The sequence below is a fragment of the Artibeus jamaicensis genome, unplaced genomic scaffold, assembly GCF_021234435.1.
Source record: "Artibeus jamaicensis isolate MK-2021 breed Jamaican fruit bat unplaced genomic scaffold, CSHL_Jam_final contig_391, whole genome shotgun sequence".
NCBI lineage: Eukaryota > Metazoa > Chordata > Mammalia > Chiroptera > Phyllostomidae > Artibeus > Artibeus jamaicensis.
The window spans coordinates 12,320,770-12,338,323 of record NW_026521814.1 but is presented as its reverse complement, the minus strand read 5'-3'; the positions used below and the strand labels follow the sequence as shown (position 1 = coordinate 12,338,323).

The following is a 17,554-nucleotide window of genomic DNA, read 5'->3' as shown; positions in this document are numbered from 1 at the left end:
ACTGAAAGCATGCAGATTTAGGTATAGGCGTGGCTCTGAGCCCAGTCACATAGTTTTCTTTGGCCTCAGGAAGTTGAAGGTCTCTTCTAGCTTCCCAACATACAATAAACCCAACATACATCACTAGGGGTTGTAAAACTAAGGATAATAACAGAAGTAACTAACAATTATTACACCACCGAATGTCAGAAAATGTAGTAGGTACTTTATCAGATACCTGATTTAATCAATTTTGAGGGTGAGTATTATAATAACGTCGGTGTCTTTGGGGGTGATAGGTATATGGAGAATTATGAATAGATACTTGGAGTGTGTTTTAATAATGCATCCTTTATTTTTAAAAGTGAAATCAGAGGCAAGCCAGACCGTATTACCAAGTGCCCCTTGGCATCATTGTAAAACCATCAGACTGTTTTAGGGCTCAGGCTAAGCGGTCACCGTCTAAGTGATTGGCCTGCTCCGAAGCGGGAGACTGAAGCGTCCTGGAATGCGTGCAGAGGAAGCTGAAGCGTGGTCCAGGCACGGCCCATCACTCCAGGGCCGCCACTCTTACCTTCGGTTCTTAAAGTAAACTCAGAAAAACTGTAAAAAAAAATAACTAAATAAAATTAATAAAAATAAAAAAACCCAAAAAAGTATTGCCAAGAAAAAAAAAAAAGAAGTGCAAAAGAAGGAATGATTCCAGTTTACAGAATTAGAAAGCTTATACCTATTGAATTTTTTAAATGTTAAACCAAACAAAATATTTTTCTTGACACTATCGCTTAGTTCTCCAGTGACTGCTGGTGTCAAGTGCCACCCTCCCTCCCTTACCTTTAAGTAGCACAGAAATGTGCAGATTCTCATAGTTCTGTTCCTGTCAAAGTGACAACAAGATGAGAAAGGATTTTTAATTATGTGGTTGTGTGAATTATATGGATGGGCAAAGCTCTCAATACTTCAACATGTGAATTTAAATGGCAGTATACTTGGTAGAATGAGCTCTGGACAAATATCTTCAAAGTTTTTGTAATTGGACCACATTAAGTAATTAACATAATTTATTTATGTATTAGTATAATACATTAGTAGCTAAGATTTATAATGTAATAAAGCATGTCACATATATTATACTTAAGTCAGCACACTTTTACACTTTCAGCAGTTGACTTAAATTCAGGTTGACATCTTCAGGTTTGCATCAGTTTAGTCTAAGTGCTTATTAGAATTTCATTGTCAAAGTTGAAGCTTACTTAGCTTTTGAAACTGACAAAAGACCTCTGAATTGACAGTCACCTCCTAAATAAGGTATTTTTTAAGGCAATTAAAGTATTTTTCAAATTAGTACTCTGAAGACTATATGTAAAACTTACTGTACCCAGTTTATTATAATTTAGAAGCAAAAAAAGAGAAACGAAGTAAACAAACAATAGCAACAAAACCTTACAGCTTTTCAATACAGTTTGACAGTTTATCACTTTCCATGAGATCTCTCCGAAGTAGGGAAGCCAATTACATGAATAAAGATTTGCATTTATAGCAATAAAAAAAGATACTACTAAAGATAGTATTTTTGAGAAATAAAATGATGAAAATAAACTACTTAATATAAATAAATTGTGTGGAAATTCTAAAATATGCAGTCATAGTTTTTGATTAAAGAGACAGATCAGTGTTTTCACCAGTGACGCTTTATATACAGTAGAGACAACTGCAGGCACGTTGGTTCAGTAGAAGCAACATGAGGCCCCGACATGTTACTCTTTCTGTGCACGTGGCTGGCGGGGCAGGGAGGCAGGGGGCAGAGATACTGGTGCACAGTACATGTTGCAACTAATTGATTAGGTCAGTGATTCTCCAACATTTTAGACTCAGGAGCCTCTAACAATTTAAAAATTGTTGGAGACCTCAAAGAGCTTTCATTTATGTTGGCTATACCTATTGATAAATACTATTGGAAATTAAAACAGATTTTTAAAACTATCCTAATATATTAATTCATGTAAATATAATCAACCCATTAAATGTTAATATAATAGCATTATTATTGAGATGATATTTTATGAAACAAATTTAGTTAATAGAAGAGTGGCACTTTTTACTTTTCTGTAAATCTCTTTATATCTTACTACTGTGAAAACAACTGAATTTTCATAAGTACTTCTGCATTTGATCTGTTGTGTTAATCTGGTTAAAGTATGTGAAGAAAGTTTGACCTCATACAAATACGAATTTGGAAAAGAGAGAAGTATTTAAATAGCCTTTTCAGATGATTGTAGATGCTTCTCTTTGATATCACACCAAAACTGGGTAGGTGGTCGTTTCCTAAAGGTTCCTTGCAGTGTGGAATTTGAAGTCCTGTCTGTGAGCATTTCTCATCTGGTTACACTAAAATCCACTGTTCTGTTTTGAACTCTGGAAGAATCTCTCAACCATGCATGACTCTGATCACCATGCATTGGTAATTTGGAAAATATTGGTTCACAGACTTATCTGGGTCTTCCAAAGCTTGACATATTTCTTTATATGCTATCAAAAAATCACACTTGTCAATATCAGCATTTGGTCTCATCAGAAAAGTCATTTAAGGAGTGGGAAGCTTTCCAATTCAGGGTGATGGATATAAAAATGTCCAAAATCTTATTTTCTCTTGAAAGTTTGAATTTTTTTCATTGACTATCAGTTGTTTTCCATGAGATGGCAGGTTCACTTTGCTCATTTTTGTAGAAGTGCCAAGTCTGAATAACCAAAATTTGTATTAGTCAGTCTTCCAAGTGAAAAATGATATTCCATGGAAAAAACAGCTAGCCCATGTAGCAAACCAATATTTTTCCTCAAGAAAACCATCCCTAAAAGGATCCCAGATACCTTTACATCTTTTGGTATAAGGCTCTTTCTCTTTTGGAGAGTTTTTCAAATGTGAAGGTTTAAAACTATAAATTAACACAATCCACAGCGGAAAAAAAAAAGAGGAGACAGTTGGAAGGGACTATCAAAATAAATGACTCACGATAGCTAATTTACTAGACTATCATTTATTAAAATCAGTACCATAGGCATAAAATAATGCATTAACTCCTTATGTTGTGTCTCAAAGACTAGGTTCTTTTAAAAAGGGAAACAATGTGCCCTGGCTGCTGTAGTTCAGTGGATTGAGCGTGGGCCTGTGAACCAAACAACCATGGTTCGATTTCCAGTCAGGGCACTGGCCTGGGTTGCAGGCCAGTTCCCTGCAAGGGACACACAAGAGGCAACCATACATTGATGTTTCTCTCCTTCTCTTCTTCCCTTCCCTTCATTTCCTTTCCCCTCTAAAGATAAATAAATAAAATGTTTTTTAAAAGGGAAACAACAAAGAAACATTATTCAACTGATGTCATGGCTTGGTATTTCCAACAGAAAAATGTAATGAAAGCATCCATCCATCTACAGCTGATCTGCAGGAGGAGATATTTTAGGCAAGTTATTTTTTAACATCTAACTTCTTATTTTAACGTCTTCCTTATTAAGAAATGCATTTGAAAATAGTCTCATCTTGCAATTTACAAGTTATGGGTTGTAGTTCTTAGGAAGAAATAAACTTGAAACTAGGTTTACTAATGGTAGATACTGCCCAAATTTTTTTTCCTCTTAAGATTTTCTTGCAACTCATCATTACCGATAGTTTTTATTCATAAATTTTCATGGCACTTTGTGCTATTCCTCCAATAAGAGTTGTTTTGGTCCTGCATAGTAATATAAACCACATTAATTCAAAGTGTTTAGCATTGAATACTGCAATTCACGAAGCCTGGGCACCCTTTCCTTTGTCTTTCCAGTGGCACCTGTTAATCTCTTAATGGAACAAATGTTTTCAATTCAGTTTCATCCCTTAGTTAACTATGTTGCTATGATACCTGTGTTGTCATAGATTTTCTCTCTTAACATGTTTTCAGTTCATAGTTGTGTACATGTTGGCTATCAAATGAGGAAACAATACTTTAAATGCCCTTCCTCTTTGCACGTCTGATCAGCTATTATTTTGTTTTGTTTTGTTCAGCTGTTATTTTTTTTTTAAATGAGCTATAAGGTACTTTAAAGAATGGCCATTTTAATTTGCATTAAATCTCTCCTAATAGTATTTTTAGGAGGGTGGAATCATTCAGAAAGGCATTCATCTATGAGTGTGAAGAATTCAGTGAGGCTTACCAATGCACTATGGATTGGGGTGCTCGTTCTTTTAAGATTTAGCACCTACTTTATGTCAGGTGCTAAGACCAATATGCTAGTGATGACAGCAGTATCAGCATCGCCACCACGACTTGTCTGAGAGCTCTGGGAGCTCTCTGCATGCTAGCTACTGAAAATATATGCTTTACATACATTTCATACATCCTCTGCACGTTGCCTCATCCCGTCCTCCTAGCCACCCTTTGCCATAGGTACTATCATTATTCCAATTTACAGATGAAGACACTGAGATTTCTTCTACGACCTCGTAACTAGTAAGTCGAGCTGATTTTACTTCACAGATAGTCTTCACTCAAGTGCCAAGCTTTAATCACTTAACTATCAATAACGCTGAACTTGAGTTAAAAATTGTTTGTTTTAACTCTTTAGAAAAGGGGTGGTTAAGCAGATTGGGAAGGGTTTGTAAACAGCAGTTCTCTCTCTGCATTGCTTCTGATCAAAGAACTGTATGAGGTGAGGTGGTCAGCACACTGCCCTGGGGTTTGGGCATTTGGAGAGCTTTTGAAGGCACTTGCATATTTAAAGGACAGAATCTGGGGCGGAGATGTGGGGAATCACCAGATGTAGCCCCAGAAGAGGAGGAAGCAGCATGGAAGGGGGGGCATGGGCATAGATTTCATGAATGAATTCAACCCTTATAAGAAAATGTGACCGTTAGTATTAAAACAGGATGGAAAAAATCCATTGTCTATCTAATACTTATCCCAAATGTAATGAGTTCATTAAGTATGTATTTGTTTAATATCTGATCCTTGTGAAAACCAGCATAGGACCCTATTCTCTGCTATTTGCCACAATTTCACTAGTGCCTAGAACATGGTAGATATTAAATAAAACATTTATTGAATGAAAACTACTTAGGAGAGCCTTGTATTGTATATACAGTTGGTCCCCAACTTACTATGATTCAGCTTACCATTTTTTGACCTTATGGTGGTGTGAAAATGATACCCATTCATCCATTTTCTTTTTCACTTTCAGTACAGTATTCAATAAATTACATGAGATAGTCAACACTTTAAAAAAATACGCTTATTTTGCTTAACTCTAGACTAATGTAAGTGTTCCTACCACAATTGGGGTAGGCTAGGCTAAGTAAGCTATGATGTCTGGTAGGGTGTGTATACTAAATGCATTTCAACTGACAATATTTTCAATTTATGATGCATTTATCAGGACATAACTCTGTTGTAAGTCAAGGAGCCTCTGTATGTACTTTGACATTTCTGTATTTTCTTTTACTGAATTTGGGAGTATTTATACTTTCTTAGCTACATGTCCAGAACCCCAAATCTCTATTTTGTTATGCTGTATTACTTTAAAGATAAAATGTATTTTAATTATATAGTTACTGCTGCATTTGCCATTCTGGAATTTCTGTTATAAATATAAGAATTAGTTAATTGTTTACTCATGAGATTGGAATGGCTTTCACCTTGTAAATTATGTATATCTGGTGAATTTTAATGTAAAGCTTAATTACCTATTTCTACAGACAGCTTAATTAGTTGCTCAAGAGACTATTCTCTCAACTCGTTGGTTTGGAGGGTAGTTTTGTTGATTTGTTTTTATTTAAGGAACAGCAAAAGCTAGAGCAAAAACAAAGACAAAAAAGAGATGCAGCTCTGTAACTGTCCTTAAAGCCCCGGTAGACAGTTGACAAAGAATCTGCATGTATCTAAGTATGAGCAACGTATCACTGTACCCATCCTCATCGTAGTAATGAAAAAGGCTTTTTAAAATGTCGGAAATTAATTACTAAGGCTGACTTACCTCTCTGGATTGTGTGAACCATCTGTCAGGCTTAGAACTGAGTTGGGGGTGGTCGTTTTCAGCTGTAAACGTGTTTGCCTGGTGATGCGTCTGGGTCTAGAGGCCCTGGTTCTTACATAAGGCAAGAGCCAGTCTTGTCACATGTGGAGTGATCATAATCCAAGGTCCCAGGGAAGCACAGAAGAGTGGATAGAGGAGAGGGTGTGAAGGCAGGAGGCCTGCGTTCCCATTGTGGCTTCTTTCTGAAAAACAGAAATGGGGGCTACAGTGTGTCAGAGAGCTTTGTAGAATCTAAAAGTCTGCGTAAGTGCTACTGATTTGGGCTCAGTGTAAGAGCTAGTCTGGTGGTTTTGTTCTGTTTTGTTGTGTTTTTTTGTTTTAACCAAACAGGAAGAATTCAGTCAGGTTCTGGTGAAGTGGGGCTAGAACAGGATTATCAAGGCAGTTACCTCACAGATTACTTCTCGCTGTGCAGTGTGGTGGTGGAATCAGGCCCACTCCTGAAATGGCCTGAGGCCTCCCTCAGTCACCCAAGCCTGCTCTCTGGAATCTAAATTTTGCATTTCCTGCTGCTCAGCAGGGACCCGTAAACCTAAACATAAATATGGCACAGCTTCCTAGAGCATCAGCTTTGCTCAGTAGTAATTGACTGAACACATTTTTGTATAACACACTTTTACATGGGTACATTATGGGGACCTCGGGCAGCCACCCCTGGGTCTCTGCACACCCTGTTCACTGTCGATTGCTCTGGGAGACGGTTTGGTGGAACAGGCAGTAAAACACAGCCTAATCTGGCCAGGTAGCCTTAAATAGCATTTGACTTTATCAGCCTAAGATCCTCACTACATTAAAATGTCGTTGAATTATCCTTTAATCTTATCTTCCTCTACCTCACAGGAACTTGTTTGCAGTCCCACTTTCTGTATCTTATTTTTTAATGTTCTCATTATTTGTGAGCCTGGTCCAGATACCTTGCATTGCTCTTCAGATGTCGAGTTCCATATAGGACACAGTATGTAGATGAATCTGACGATCTCTTATGTGAAGGAGAGCAGCATCCTTTGAACTAACAGAAATTTCATGGAATGAAATACTATGGATGTGTTATGAAAAGTTTATTTTAGAAAATGCCCAGATGCAAGTTATTTTTATTTTTTAACATCATTATCTTGATGTAAACCATGCCATAGAGCAGTGTCCTTCTAAAGACAAGTTCACGCCTGGCAGCAAGCTGAGCTATTAACACCTTTGTGAGTTATGCCTGTGCTTACCTTCTTCTCAGGACAATTGTCATTGTACAAACATGTCAAATCTTTTACTTTCGGGCCATTATTGGGGTTATCAAGTAATAAAAATTGGTTTTCAAAAATATGTTTGAATTTCACAAATATACTTCATACCACTATTAGTCAACATTTACCTCAATTGAGGCTTAAAATGAATATTAAAAGAAATTATAATTGGAATATGCTAATCAAACTACACCTATAGGAAGTAAGCTTATGTAACTTATGTTTAAGAAAATCAGTAACAGGTTCTTTTAAAAATCCAAATCACATCGACTTCATCCCAGCCCAGTAAATGGAAGTCACTAAAGAAAACTGAAAATGTAGTTCCTAGCATTTACTCTGATACAGTGTCTTGCTTCTGTTAAAGTGGTGATTGTAAAATGTTCACTGGACTGCAGTAACTTGAAATAATCTCACATGGCAGTTTAATATCTGAAAATACTCCTAATAATGTCAAGCTGAGTTATGCTTTTTATTGGGTTGGCCAATAAGTCCATTATGTATTTTTCCATATGATGGCTCTAGTAGTGCTTAGTTGTCTTTAACTTTATTCGAAACAATTTGTTAGATGTATTGTGACAGCTGCCATATCAGTGTGCATTTAAAACAACTTAATCAAAATTGGTGAATTCTTGTGCAGCCATTTTAATGTTGAAGATGGGAGAAGATACACAATATTTTTGGCATATTATACTTCATTCAATAAAGGTAAAAACACAACTGAAATGTAAAAAAAGATTTATGCAGTGTATGGAGAAGGTGCTGTGACTGATCAAACTATCAAAGTATCTTGGTATTACTGACATTTTGGCCAAGTAGTTTGTAAAGTATCTTGGTATTACTGACATTTTGGCCAAGTAATTCTTTGCTGTGGCCAAAGAATTACCAATATACAATATACAAGACAAATATAATCCCCCCCAAAAAACCCCCGAGCATACCCCCCCCAAAAATCCTACTAAGGGCATGACACCACAGTTATGCCACGGCATGGGCTGATTAGCCATTAATCCATTGTGATGTCTTATTTAAGGGGAACAAGTGGGCGATTTTAGGTTGTCATGGCCCTGAAGCAAGAACTGGATGCCGTTTATGACCCAAGTTAGAAACCCCCAAGTTAAATGGGCCTGGGACAAGAAGAGGGACACTGACTGGGCGGGTTGCTGGTTTCACGGAGGTAGGTAGATCAAGGGACACCCTTTGGTGGGGGATAGTCATATGGACAAGGATTAAACGTAATTTAATGGTGTATGTACGATTATTAAATTAATGTACGTCCAGTTGATTAATCACTGATAATCATTATACATAGGCATGCATTATTATAGTTATGTCCATCTACAATTATATGTCATTAATACATTGACTTAATTTACTTGCTTAATATTCATGAGGACATGATATTAATGTACTATAATACATAGATGTACATTATTAACTAGTGGTATATAAATATACCACTAGTTATATTTGTCTTGTATTTTGGAAGATATTTAGCAGCACCGCTGGCCTCTACTGAGTAGAAGCCAACAGCCCAGTATAGCCGACATACTCAAAATATCCAAATCAATAGTTATTGGTGAAATGAAAAATGTGTCTTTTATTTTACAAAAAAACCTAAACAGACTTTTTGGCCAACCCGATAGTTGTCTTCCATATGTATACTACAGCTAAAAGCTTTTTGAAATAGTGAAAACATGATACAAGAATTTTACACTGGGTTTTAAGTCTCTAATTGTTGATAAAGACTGGAACATTTTACTCTTATTATGTAATTTTATATATATTACATATATATTAACTTGTGTTACATAATTCAGGACAGGAAGACATCAGCCATTTATTATATCTTATTATGTAAATTGTTACCAGTACATCAGGGCTATAATCTAATATTCTTTAAGAACTTATAAGTCAAAAAATAAGACTGTCTTATGAATTAGCTTTAAGTACTGATTCATAAGACAGTAAATTATGTTTTATTCATAAGACAGGCCTTTCTCAGGCCTGATCACTGGGGAGCCCGGCCTTTCCAGCACAAGGCTGCACCACCCTCTGTCATTATTTCAGGCTTAAGTCAGGCAGAGGAGGCAGATAGCAAAGGAATTAGGAGAAATGAGGACTCAGGCTTTGTCAAAGCCTTGGGGTGAGAGTCCATCACCCCCTTTGTCCACAGCTCCCCAAGTCCTTCCTCAGGGCCTCCACGTGATCATGCCGGTCTTAGGTGATTCCCCCCTTAGGGAATCTTACCTGTCACTGGCTAACTGATCAAACATTGGGGGCCAGTTATAGATGAAGGAGCAGAAGCAGCGCTCCTGCCAGGGAGATAAGCTTTTTCTCCTTAGCTGCTTATGGTCCGAAGGTCGCTCACTCAGCCTTAGCTGTGGGAGGGTTATAGTTTCTGAAACCAGGCAGGGCGGTTCCCAACATGTCTTAACTCTACGCATTAAATATTCAGTTCATGAAACCCACTGCACTTGTTCTGATTCCATTCTTATCAGCATCCTAATTTTTCTTGTTTCCAGTGTAGTGGTTCTATCAAAAAAGGAACCGATGGTCCCCACTTTGTATCTTATATTTTAGTATAAACTAGACAACCATCGTTCTCCTTTCACCTATCAGTTTTATAATCTTGGTATTATACCGTCAGTCTCTCTCTGAGAAATAGATATGACCCCCTTGAGCTGACAAATGAGTTTCCGAGCCTGCAGGACTGAGTACTGGACAGGAGTCCACAGGCAGTAAACTGGGCAGCGTGACCCCGTGGAGACTCCGTGGAGATAGCCAGGCTGGCCTTTCCCCGGAAGCACACTGAGCTCTGCATCCTTGTGTGCTGACTGTGAACCTTTCTTTTTCCTTCTGATTTTCTGTTAAACATGGAGAGAAGACCATGGGATTCATTTGGTGCAGCTGGGACTTAGAAAAGTAGAAGGCTTGGCTAGTGTCAGTCAAAATGAGGCTGGGAAACCAGGCCAAGTGCCGCTGCCCCCTCCTCTCGGGCCTGGTGTTCCTCGTGCAGTGTGGGAAAAGCCCCCTCAGAACTGTCACTTGCAGAATTTGGTGGTTCTATTGTTTCTTGAAAGAATAGTGATGCAGGGCTGTACTTTTTTGTTTGCATTGTTTTCAAATGTCTCATGTTTAGAAGGGGACGTGTAAAAGTGTGTGCAGTTTGGTAGTGTCTACAGTGTAATTTAAATTTATTGTTCACTGAAATGAATGCATCAACATGCCTTATTGATATCTGTTTATATGGATATTAAGTTAATGCTAGACGAGCTGTGTAATGAAGACTGAGTTAGGAATTACGAGGTAACTGATGCCAGTAACATGAAAATTTAGAGCCTGGCAAGAGGTAAGAGCTTCTCTGCAGCATAAAAAGTTATTGATCTCCATATAACTTAAGGAATTTATAGAGTTCTGTACAGAAGTCTCTAATGTTTGTTTTCATATGCATTTGGAAATTTTTGATTAAATGATGAATCTGGTAGATACTATAAATTCAAATGTAAGCAATACTGAAATGGCTAGTGATGTGAGGCATGCTAGAATATAAATGATCTAGAAATTTATTCAAATGGTAAATAGCCTTTTAAAATTTGCATTTTACCATAGATAATTTGAGAGGCGGGATAGGAAGAAAGACACAGACTCCAAGTCACACAGACCAGGGGTCAAATCCTCCTCTCACCATATACCAGTTAGTCGACCTTGGGCAAGGTACTTACGTAAATCTCCCAGAGCTGCTGTTTCTTCATCGTTCAGGTGAACATTACAGAAGCGATGTCAGTGTCAAGGACGACCAGAGTCTAAGACAGGCCACAGATTCCCAGTCACAATAAAGAGCTAAGTACTGATGATGTTTCCAGCAAGAGTGATCTTGTGGGGTATGTGCCCTGTCCCCCCCCCAGTGCAGCCATTTCCTTCTACTTCCTAGAACCAGAATATGAGGGGACTGTAACCCAAACACCTCGGGTTTATCTCCTCCTCTCATTAAAGGTGGCAGAAACAGCTGCCAGGCTTTGCAGCCAACACATACACACACAGAGGGATTCCGATCTTCCTGACTATGACCTTGAGCAAGTCACTCTGAGCATTTCATCATCCATAAAATGTCCATTATACAACACACTTCCAGAATTGTTGTGACGAACAAAGAGGACAATGATATGAAGCATTCAGAGTCGTTACCTGGACTCTTAACAAAGGCAGAGAGTCTCCTTTTCTTTCAGCCTTCCACCCCCTCTCAATTCTGTCTCCTCAACTAACATGTATGTCATTTTACACCTTTTCAAAGGTAGGATTAGAGCTAAAATTGGGAAAATTTGGTAAAGACCACAATATAAAGGGAAGGGCGGAGTTTCCAGTCATGTTTGTAATGTTTGTATGGTGAAAGCTACAAGGAGGTTGATCTACAAACTCCTGGACGGCAGGAACCTTGGTCTCACCCTACACAGCACACCCTGCAGCAAATGTTTGGTGCAGCACCCCCATGATACTACCATGTAGTGAGTGTCGTCTGTCTTCACACAGTCTTTTCCTCTTTTATGTTTCATCCTCTATAAACTGCCCAGTAACATACCTACATGTTATGTAGGTATGATTATCCGTAGTGTGTAGATGAGGTTACCAAGACACCAAACAAATCTAAGGTCAGGGTTCAAACTTCAGTGCTCTGATTTGAAATCCTATCTTTTTTATTATAACACACTGTCCTCCCCCCTCCCCCAATAAAATAGCTGCCTTCATTTGGTTTTATTCTTTTAACAAAGTGTTTGTTGAATTTTTATTTATGCAATGTACTGTGCTAGATTCAAGGTTTATATTAAATGTGTAAGATGCAATTCAATGTAAACAGCTACACAGTTAACTGTGATGTAAGGTACAGTGTGGTATATCTCATATCTAATGAGCAAGCGAAAGGCTCTGAGGTTCACAGAAGGGCAACACCACATCTAATTGGTGTGAATCACCAAAGCCTTCATGGAGGGGTGGTGTTTGAATGGAGGCTAGAAGGCTGCGTTGTCTACTGCATGTACTGTGTACTAAACTTGAGATCTAGAGATCTTAGTTACTATTACTTTCTTACCATCCACTGTTACTGTCACTTGCTCTGTCTTGCCATATATTACTACTCTTCAAAATTGAAAAGAAAATAACTAGATAAACCACCTTGAATAGATAGAAGAAAACAGTTACCCTCAGACTCCAGTTTCCTCTCACTTGGGTGGGTATAGCATAGTGTTCAAGAGCCCGGCTCTTATCCACTGCCTGCTGGCTGTACATTTTGGGAAGTTCAACTTCAGTAGGCCTCAGTTCTTTCAACTATAAAATGAGGATAAGATATATGCCTCATAGGCATTTTGTGGTGAATTTAATGGGTTCTATATGGAAAGTGTTTAACAGGGTGTTTAGCACATAAGTATTTGATAATAAGCGATAATCATAATCTATGGCTACTATAACTCTCTAAGTAGATAGGTATGGACATACAGGATACATTTGCCTGGTTCTGAATTGTAGAGTTAGCAGTTCTTACAACTTGAGAGCTTTTCAGCAAAATGTAGAAATGCAATTGCAGTTATTGAAGGCGTAAGTAATAGTGGCCACACCCCAACCTTCCAGGAGTAGCTAAGAACTCTCTTACTAGAGCTGTTTAATACTTCCCTACTAACCTAGGTAGTTGCCTCAGTTGCAGTTAATCCAGTATTTCTTTTTTTTAATTTAATTTTTTCACCTTTTAAAATTATTATTCAAGTACAGTTGTCTACATTTTCCCCACTGGTTAACAAAATTATACAGGTTTCAGGCACACAGTGGTAGGACACAGCTGTACACTGTATTATGCATTTATGACCCCAAGTCAAATCTCTATCCATCCCCCTTTATACCCCTACACCCACCTCCTCTCAGCAGACACCACACCCTTGTCCGTGTCCATGAATTTTTCTCATTTTTCTTTTTTAGCTCGATCCCTCCACCCACCCAATGCCCACCCCCTCAACAGCTGTCAGCCTGCTCTCTGTGAGTCTGTCTTTTTCTTGGATGACTGACTCTCCCATTAATATTTTTATACTTTGGTTGAATTTTGTTTACTATAGCTGAAATACTTGGGGATGATCTATAATAAAAGCCCTGGATCAGAAATACTCAGGAAAGAAAAAGAAAAAGAAGGCTTACCTGGGTATATGAGTGAATGTTTTCTTTAACTTAATAACTTAAACATTTTGTTAAACATGGTTGGAGAAAAAATTACAGTTAAATTTGTCATTGAGTTTTTATCTGGTGCCTACTGAGAATTGGGTAACTTCACCTCAGGTTGTACTTCACTGAAGAGTTGTTTGGCCTTTATATTTTTAGTCATCACATGACTATCTAGGTCAGCTGAAGAGGAATTTAAGTTAGGTGAGGAAAATTCTTTCCATCCTATTTCCTCTTGAAATGGGAGCATTTTTGTCTCATATTAATCACATGAGAGTATACATTTATAAAAATGAAATATTTGTAGATCTAAATATTAACTTCTATGATAACTTAGAATTTTTTAAAGAATAAACTATTTTAAAAAGGGACTATAGACTCAAGTAAATAAAAATTGAGAGAATGTTGAAAAAATCAATTATTAAGTATTTCCAATATTTATAGTTTAAGGACCTCTTCATGCCATAATTGAATGTGGATTTGCACTGTGCACATACTCCTGAAGATAATGAAATCTGAGATAAATTGTTTGCACTAAGCAAATGGACTGAATTTATTTAAAGATAGAGTTTTAGATTCTTTAAGTACAGTGCAATATGAGAATCATAATGAGTTAAACTTAATTCCTATAGCACGAGGAAACAGATGGGAGACATTTAAGGAACCAGTGTGAGAAAACAAGCTTCCGATAGCACCTTCATAACAAGTGTAGGTACTGCTCTTAAACAGAGGTGTGTTTGAGTGTGTTACCCAGCCATCCCACTTTATTTTTTAAAAAATTTATTTCCAAAAACTATTTTTAATAATAGTTTTAAGTTCTAAATTTATTTTTATTTATAGTTGACATACTATGTTATATTAGTTTTATATATACAACAGTGATTCAACATTTATATAACTTATGAAGTGATCACGGTGAGTCTAATAACCCCTGCCACCCTACATATTGATAACGATGTGACCGACTGTGTTTCCTGTACTGTACTCTACGTCCCTGTCACTTACTTTATAACTGGAAGTTTGTGCTTCTTGAGTCTTTTCCCCTTGTCTTCACTTCTTCCTGCCACCTTCTCCTTCAGCAGCCATCAGTTTCTTCTCTGTATTTATGAGTTTGTTTTTGTTTCATTTTATTTGTTCATTGGTTTTGTGTTTTAGATTCCACATATAAGTGAAATCATGTGGTATTTGTCTTGTCTGTCTGACATATATTTCATTTAACATACTCTCTAGGTCCATCCATGTCATAGATGGTAAGATTTCATTCTTTTTAATGGCTGAGCAATATTCCATTATACATGTACACATACATATACATGCACACACCAAATCTTTATCCATTCATCAGTGGACACCTACATTGCTTCCATATCTTGGCTATTATAAATAATGCTGCAATGAACATAGGGGTGCATATGTGTTTTTGAATTACTGTTTTCATTTCCTTCATATAACTACCCAGAAGTAGAATTGCTGGGCTGTACAGTAGTTCTATTTTTAATTTTTTGAGGAATTTTCATATGCTTTTCCATAGTGGTTGCACTAGTTTGCAGTCCCACCACCAGTGCACAAGGGTTGCATTTCCTCCACATTCTTGCCAAGATTTATTTGTTGCCTTTTGATGATAGCCATTCCGACATGTGTGAGGCTATATCTCATTGTGGTTTTGATCTGCATTTTCCTGTTGATTGGTGATATTGAGCATCTTTTCATGTGTCTTTTGGCCATCTGCTTGTCTTTGGAGAAATGTCTGTTCAGGTCATCTGCCCATTTTTTATTTGGTTTTTCGATGTTGAGTTGTATGGATTTTAAAATATGTTTTGGATAGTAATTCTTTATGGGAGATATCATTTCCAAATATGTTCTCCCACTCAGTAGGTCACCTTTTCACCTTGATGATTTCTTTCACTGTACAAAACCTTTTAAGTCCAATGTAGTGTCATTTATTTTTGCTTTTGTTGCCTTGGCCCAAGGAGACATTAAAAAATATTGCCAAGACCAATGTCAAAAAGTTTACTGTATTTTTTCTAGGAATTTTATGTTCTGAGGTCTTACAGTTACATCTTTAATCCATTTTGTGTTCATTTTTGTATTTAGTGTAAGAAAGTAGTCATTTTTTGCATGTATCTGTCCAGTTTTCCCAACATCATTTATGGAAGAGACTGCCTTTTCCCCATTGTATAGTCTTGCCTCCTTTGTCATAGATTAATTGACAATATAAGCATGGGTTTATTTCTGGGCTCTCTATTCTGTTTCATTGAGCCGTGTGTCTGTTTTTTGTGCCAGTATCATACTGTTTTGATTACTTTAGCTTTGTAGTATAGATTGAAATCAGGGAGCATGGTACCTCCAATTTTGTTCTTCTTTCTCAAGACTGCTTTGGCTATTCAGGGTCTTTTGTGATTCCATATAAGCTTAAGGATTATTTGAGTTCTGTGGAAAATGTCATTGGTATCTTAGCAGGGATTGTAGGGACTCTATAGATTGCTTTGAGTAGTATGGACATTTTAACAATATTAATTCTTTTGGTCCATGAACACCCTCGCACCCCCCTTTCTATCCAACAAACTTTCAAGGGTCCTTGCTGTAAGCACAGTTACACCTCATCTGGGACCTATGTACATGAGGAATTATTCCCAGCTGGCTCCCACTATGCCTGGCGTCAAGTGTTTTGATTAATGAATATTGAGGCTAAGAATTAAAACATGGATCTAGTTAAGTATAGACCAACAAAATAATGACTGATTCATGATAGGGAGACAAAACTGACCCCCCAGAGTGTTAGCAATATTATATGCATGCTCCTTGTTCTACATGAAAATGGTACCTAGTTAATCTCCTTTTGTTTTTCATCAAAATGCTTATCAGCTGTTGCTCATCTTTAATAAAATTTGGTTTTGGTTAACTAACCCCAGTCTATACACACAAAGTGGGGTATAGATCAGCCTTTCATAATTCACCTGGCAGTGGTGCATTCTTAGTAAAACCAGGTGCTGCATGTTAATTTGCCTTTGCTTTTAATAGGTAACAATATATTCCATTTTGTAATGATGCATGACTCATTCACTGCTCATTGTCTTCCCACTGGGTTTTCTTTTTTTCTTGAGCCAGCAAGAAAATCTTACAGGAGAGGAGGGAGAAACAGACAGAGTTGAGGAATACACTACTTAAATACTGTTGCTCGATTTTCATTGGTTGTCTCCTTTCTTACTGTGACCAGTCTAATCCAGGCTTCCTTGTCAAATCCCTCCCCTCCCCCACCCTCAGCTAGGGGCTGCACAGGGTGTCTGTCGCTAGAAACTGATTGCAGGCAGTATGTAGGCATCTTTCATTCAGAATGGATGTTAATGTATTCAATAGAAAAGAAAGCTTTTAGAAATGTATCATTTGTCAGAATTGGATGGCTTTTAAAAAGGGATAGAGAGATGCTGAATGTTTTGTATGTTAGCATCGACTCTTTATTTCTGTTCAGACTCAAGTTTTCAGAAGCTTAAATATAGAGCCCTTTAAAAAAAGAAGAAAAAAGAAGAATTTTTCTGGTTAGTCGACCTCTTTTTAAGAAGTGCTTCATCATCCTCCTCCACCTCTGTGGTGTGTCTCTGCAGCTCTCTCTGTAGGGCAGGGCTCTGTGCTGGCTGGCGGAATGCTCATTTGTTAGCTGAACAGAGTTCATCGACAGACATAGATCAATATAGGTTTTATTCTTTCCCGTGAATTCCAAAAATGCCATCCAAAGAGTCTTGGTCGGGTAGGAAAACTAATAAACCTGCAGTTCACAAATCAAAACAAGAGGGCCGTCAGCAAGATTTATTGATAGCAGCCTTGGGAATGAAACTGGGTTCTCAAAAGTCGTCTGTGACAATCTGGCAACCTCTGAAACTCTTTGCTTATTCGCAGTTGACATCACTTGTTAGAAGAGCAACTCTGAAAGAAAATGAGCAAATTCCAAAATACGAAAAGGTTCACAATTTTAAGGTAAGCATTTTTTAACCTTTTCTTATAAGAAAGGAAATGTACATTCCTTGAAATACACAGTATTAAAGGACTATCTGCCGATGTCTTTTGAAAACTAGGATGACTAGACT

At 37.4% G+C, this 17,554-nt stretch overlaps 1 protein-coding gene across 2 annotated transcripts in view; it reads left to right on the top strand.

Moving 5' to 3' along the window:
* Positions 1 to 17,554, top strand: part of CHN1 (chimerin 1) — a 158,463-nt gene that overhangs the window by 99,496 nt on the left and 41,413 nt on the right. For both annotated transcript variants that reach the window (XM_053665144.1, XM_037155864.2), the window contains one exon: positions 17,367 to 17,444. In XM_053665144.1, coding sequence (XP_053521119.1) covers positions 17,367 to 17,444 — 78 coding nt within the window. The remainder of the gene's footprint in view (positions 1 to 17,366; positions 17,445 to 17,554) is intronic.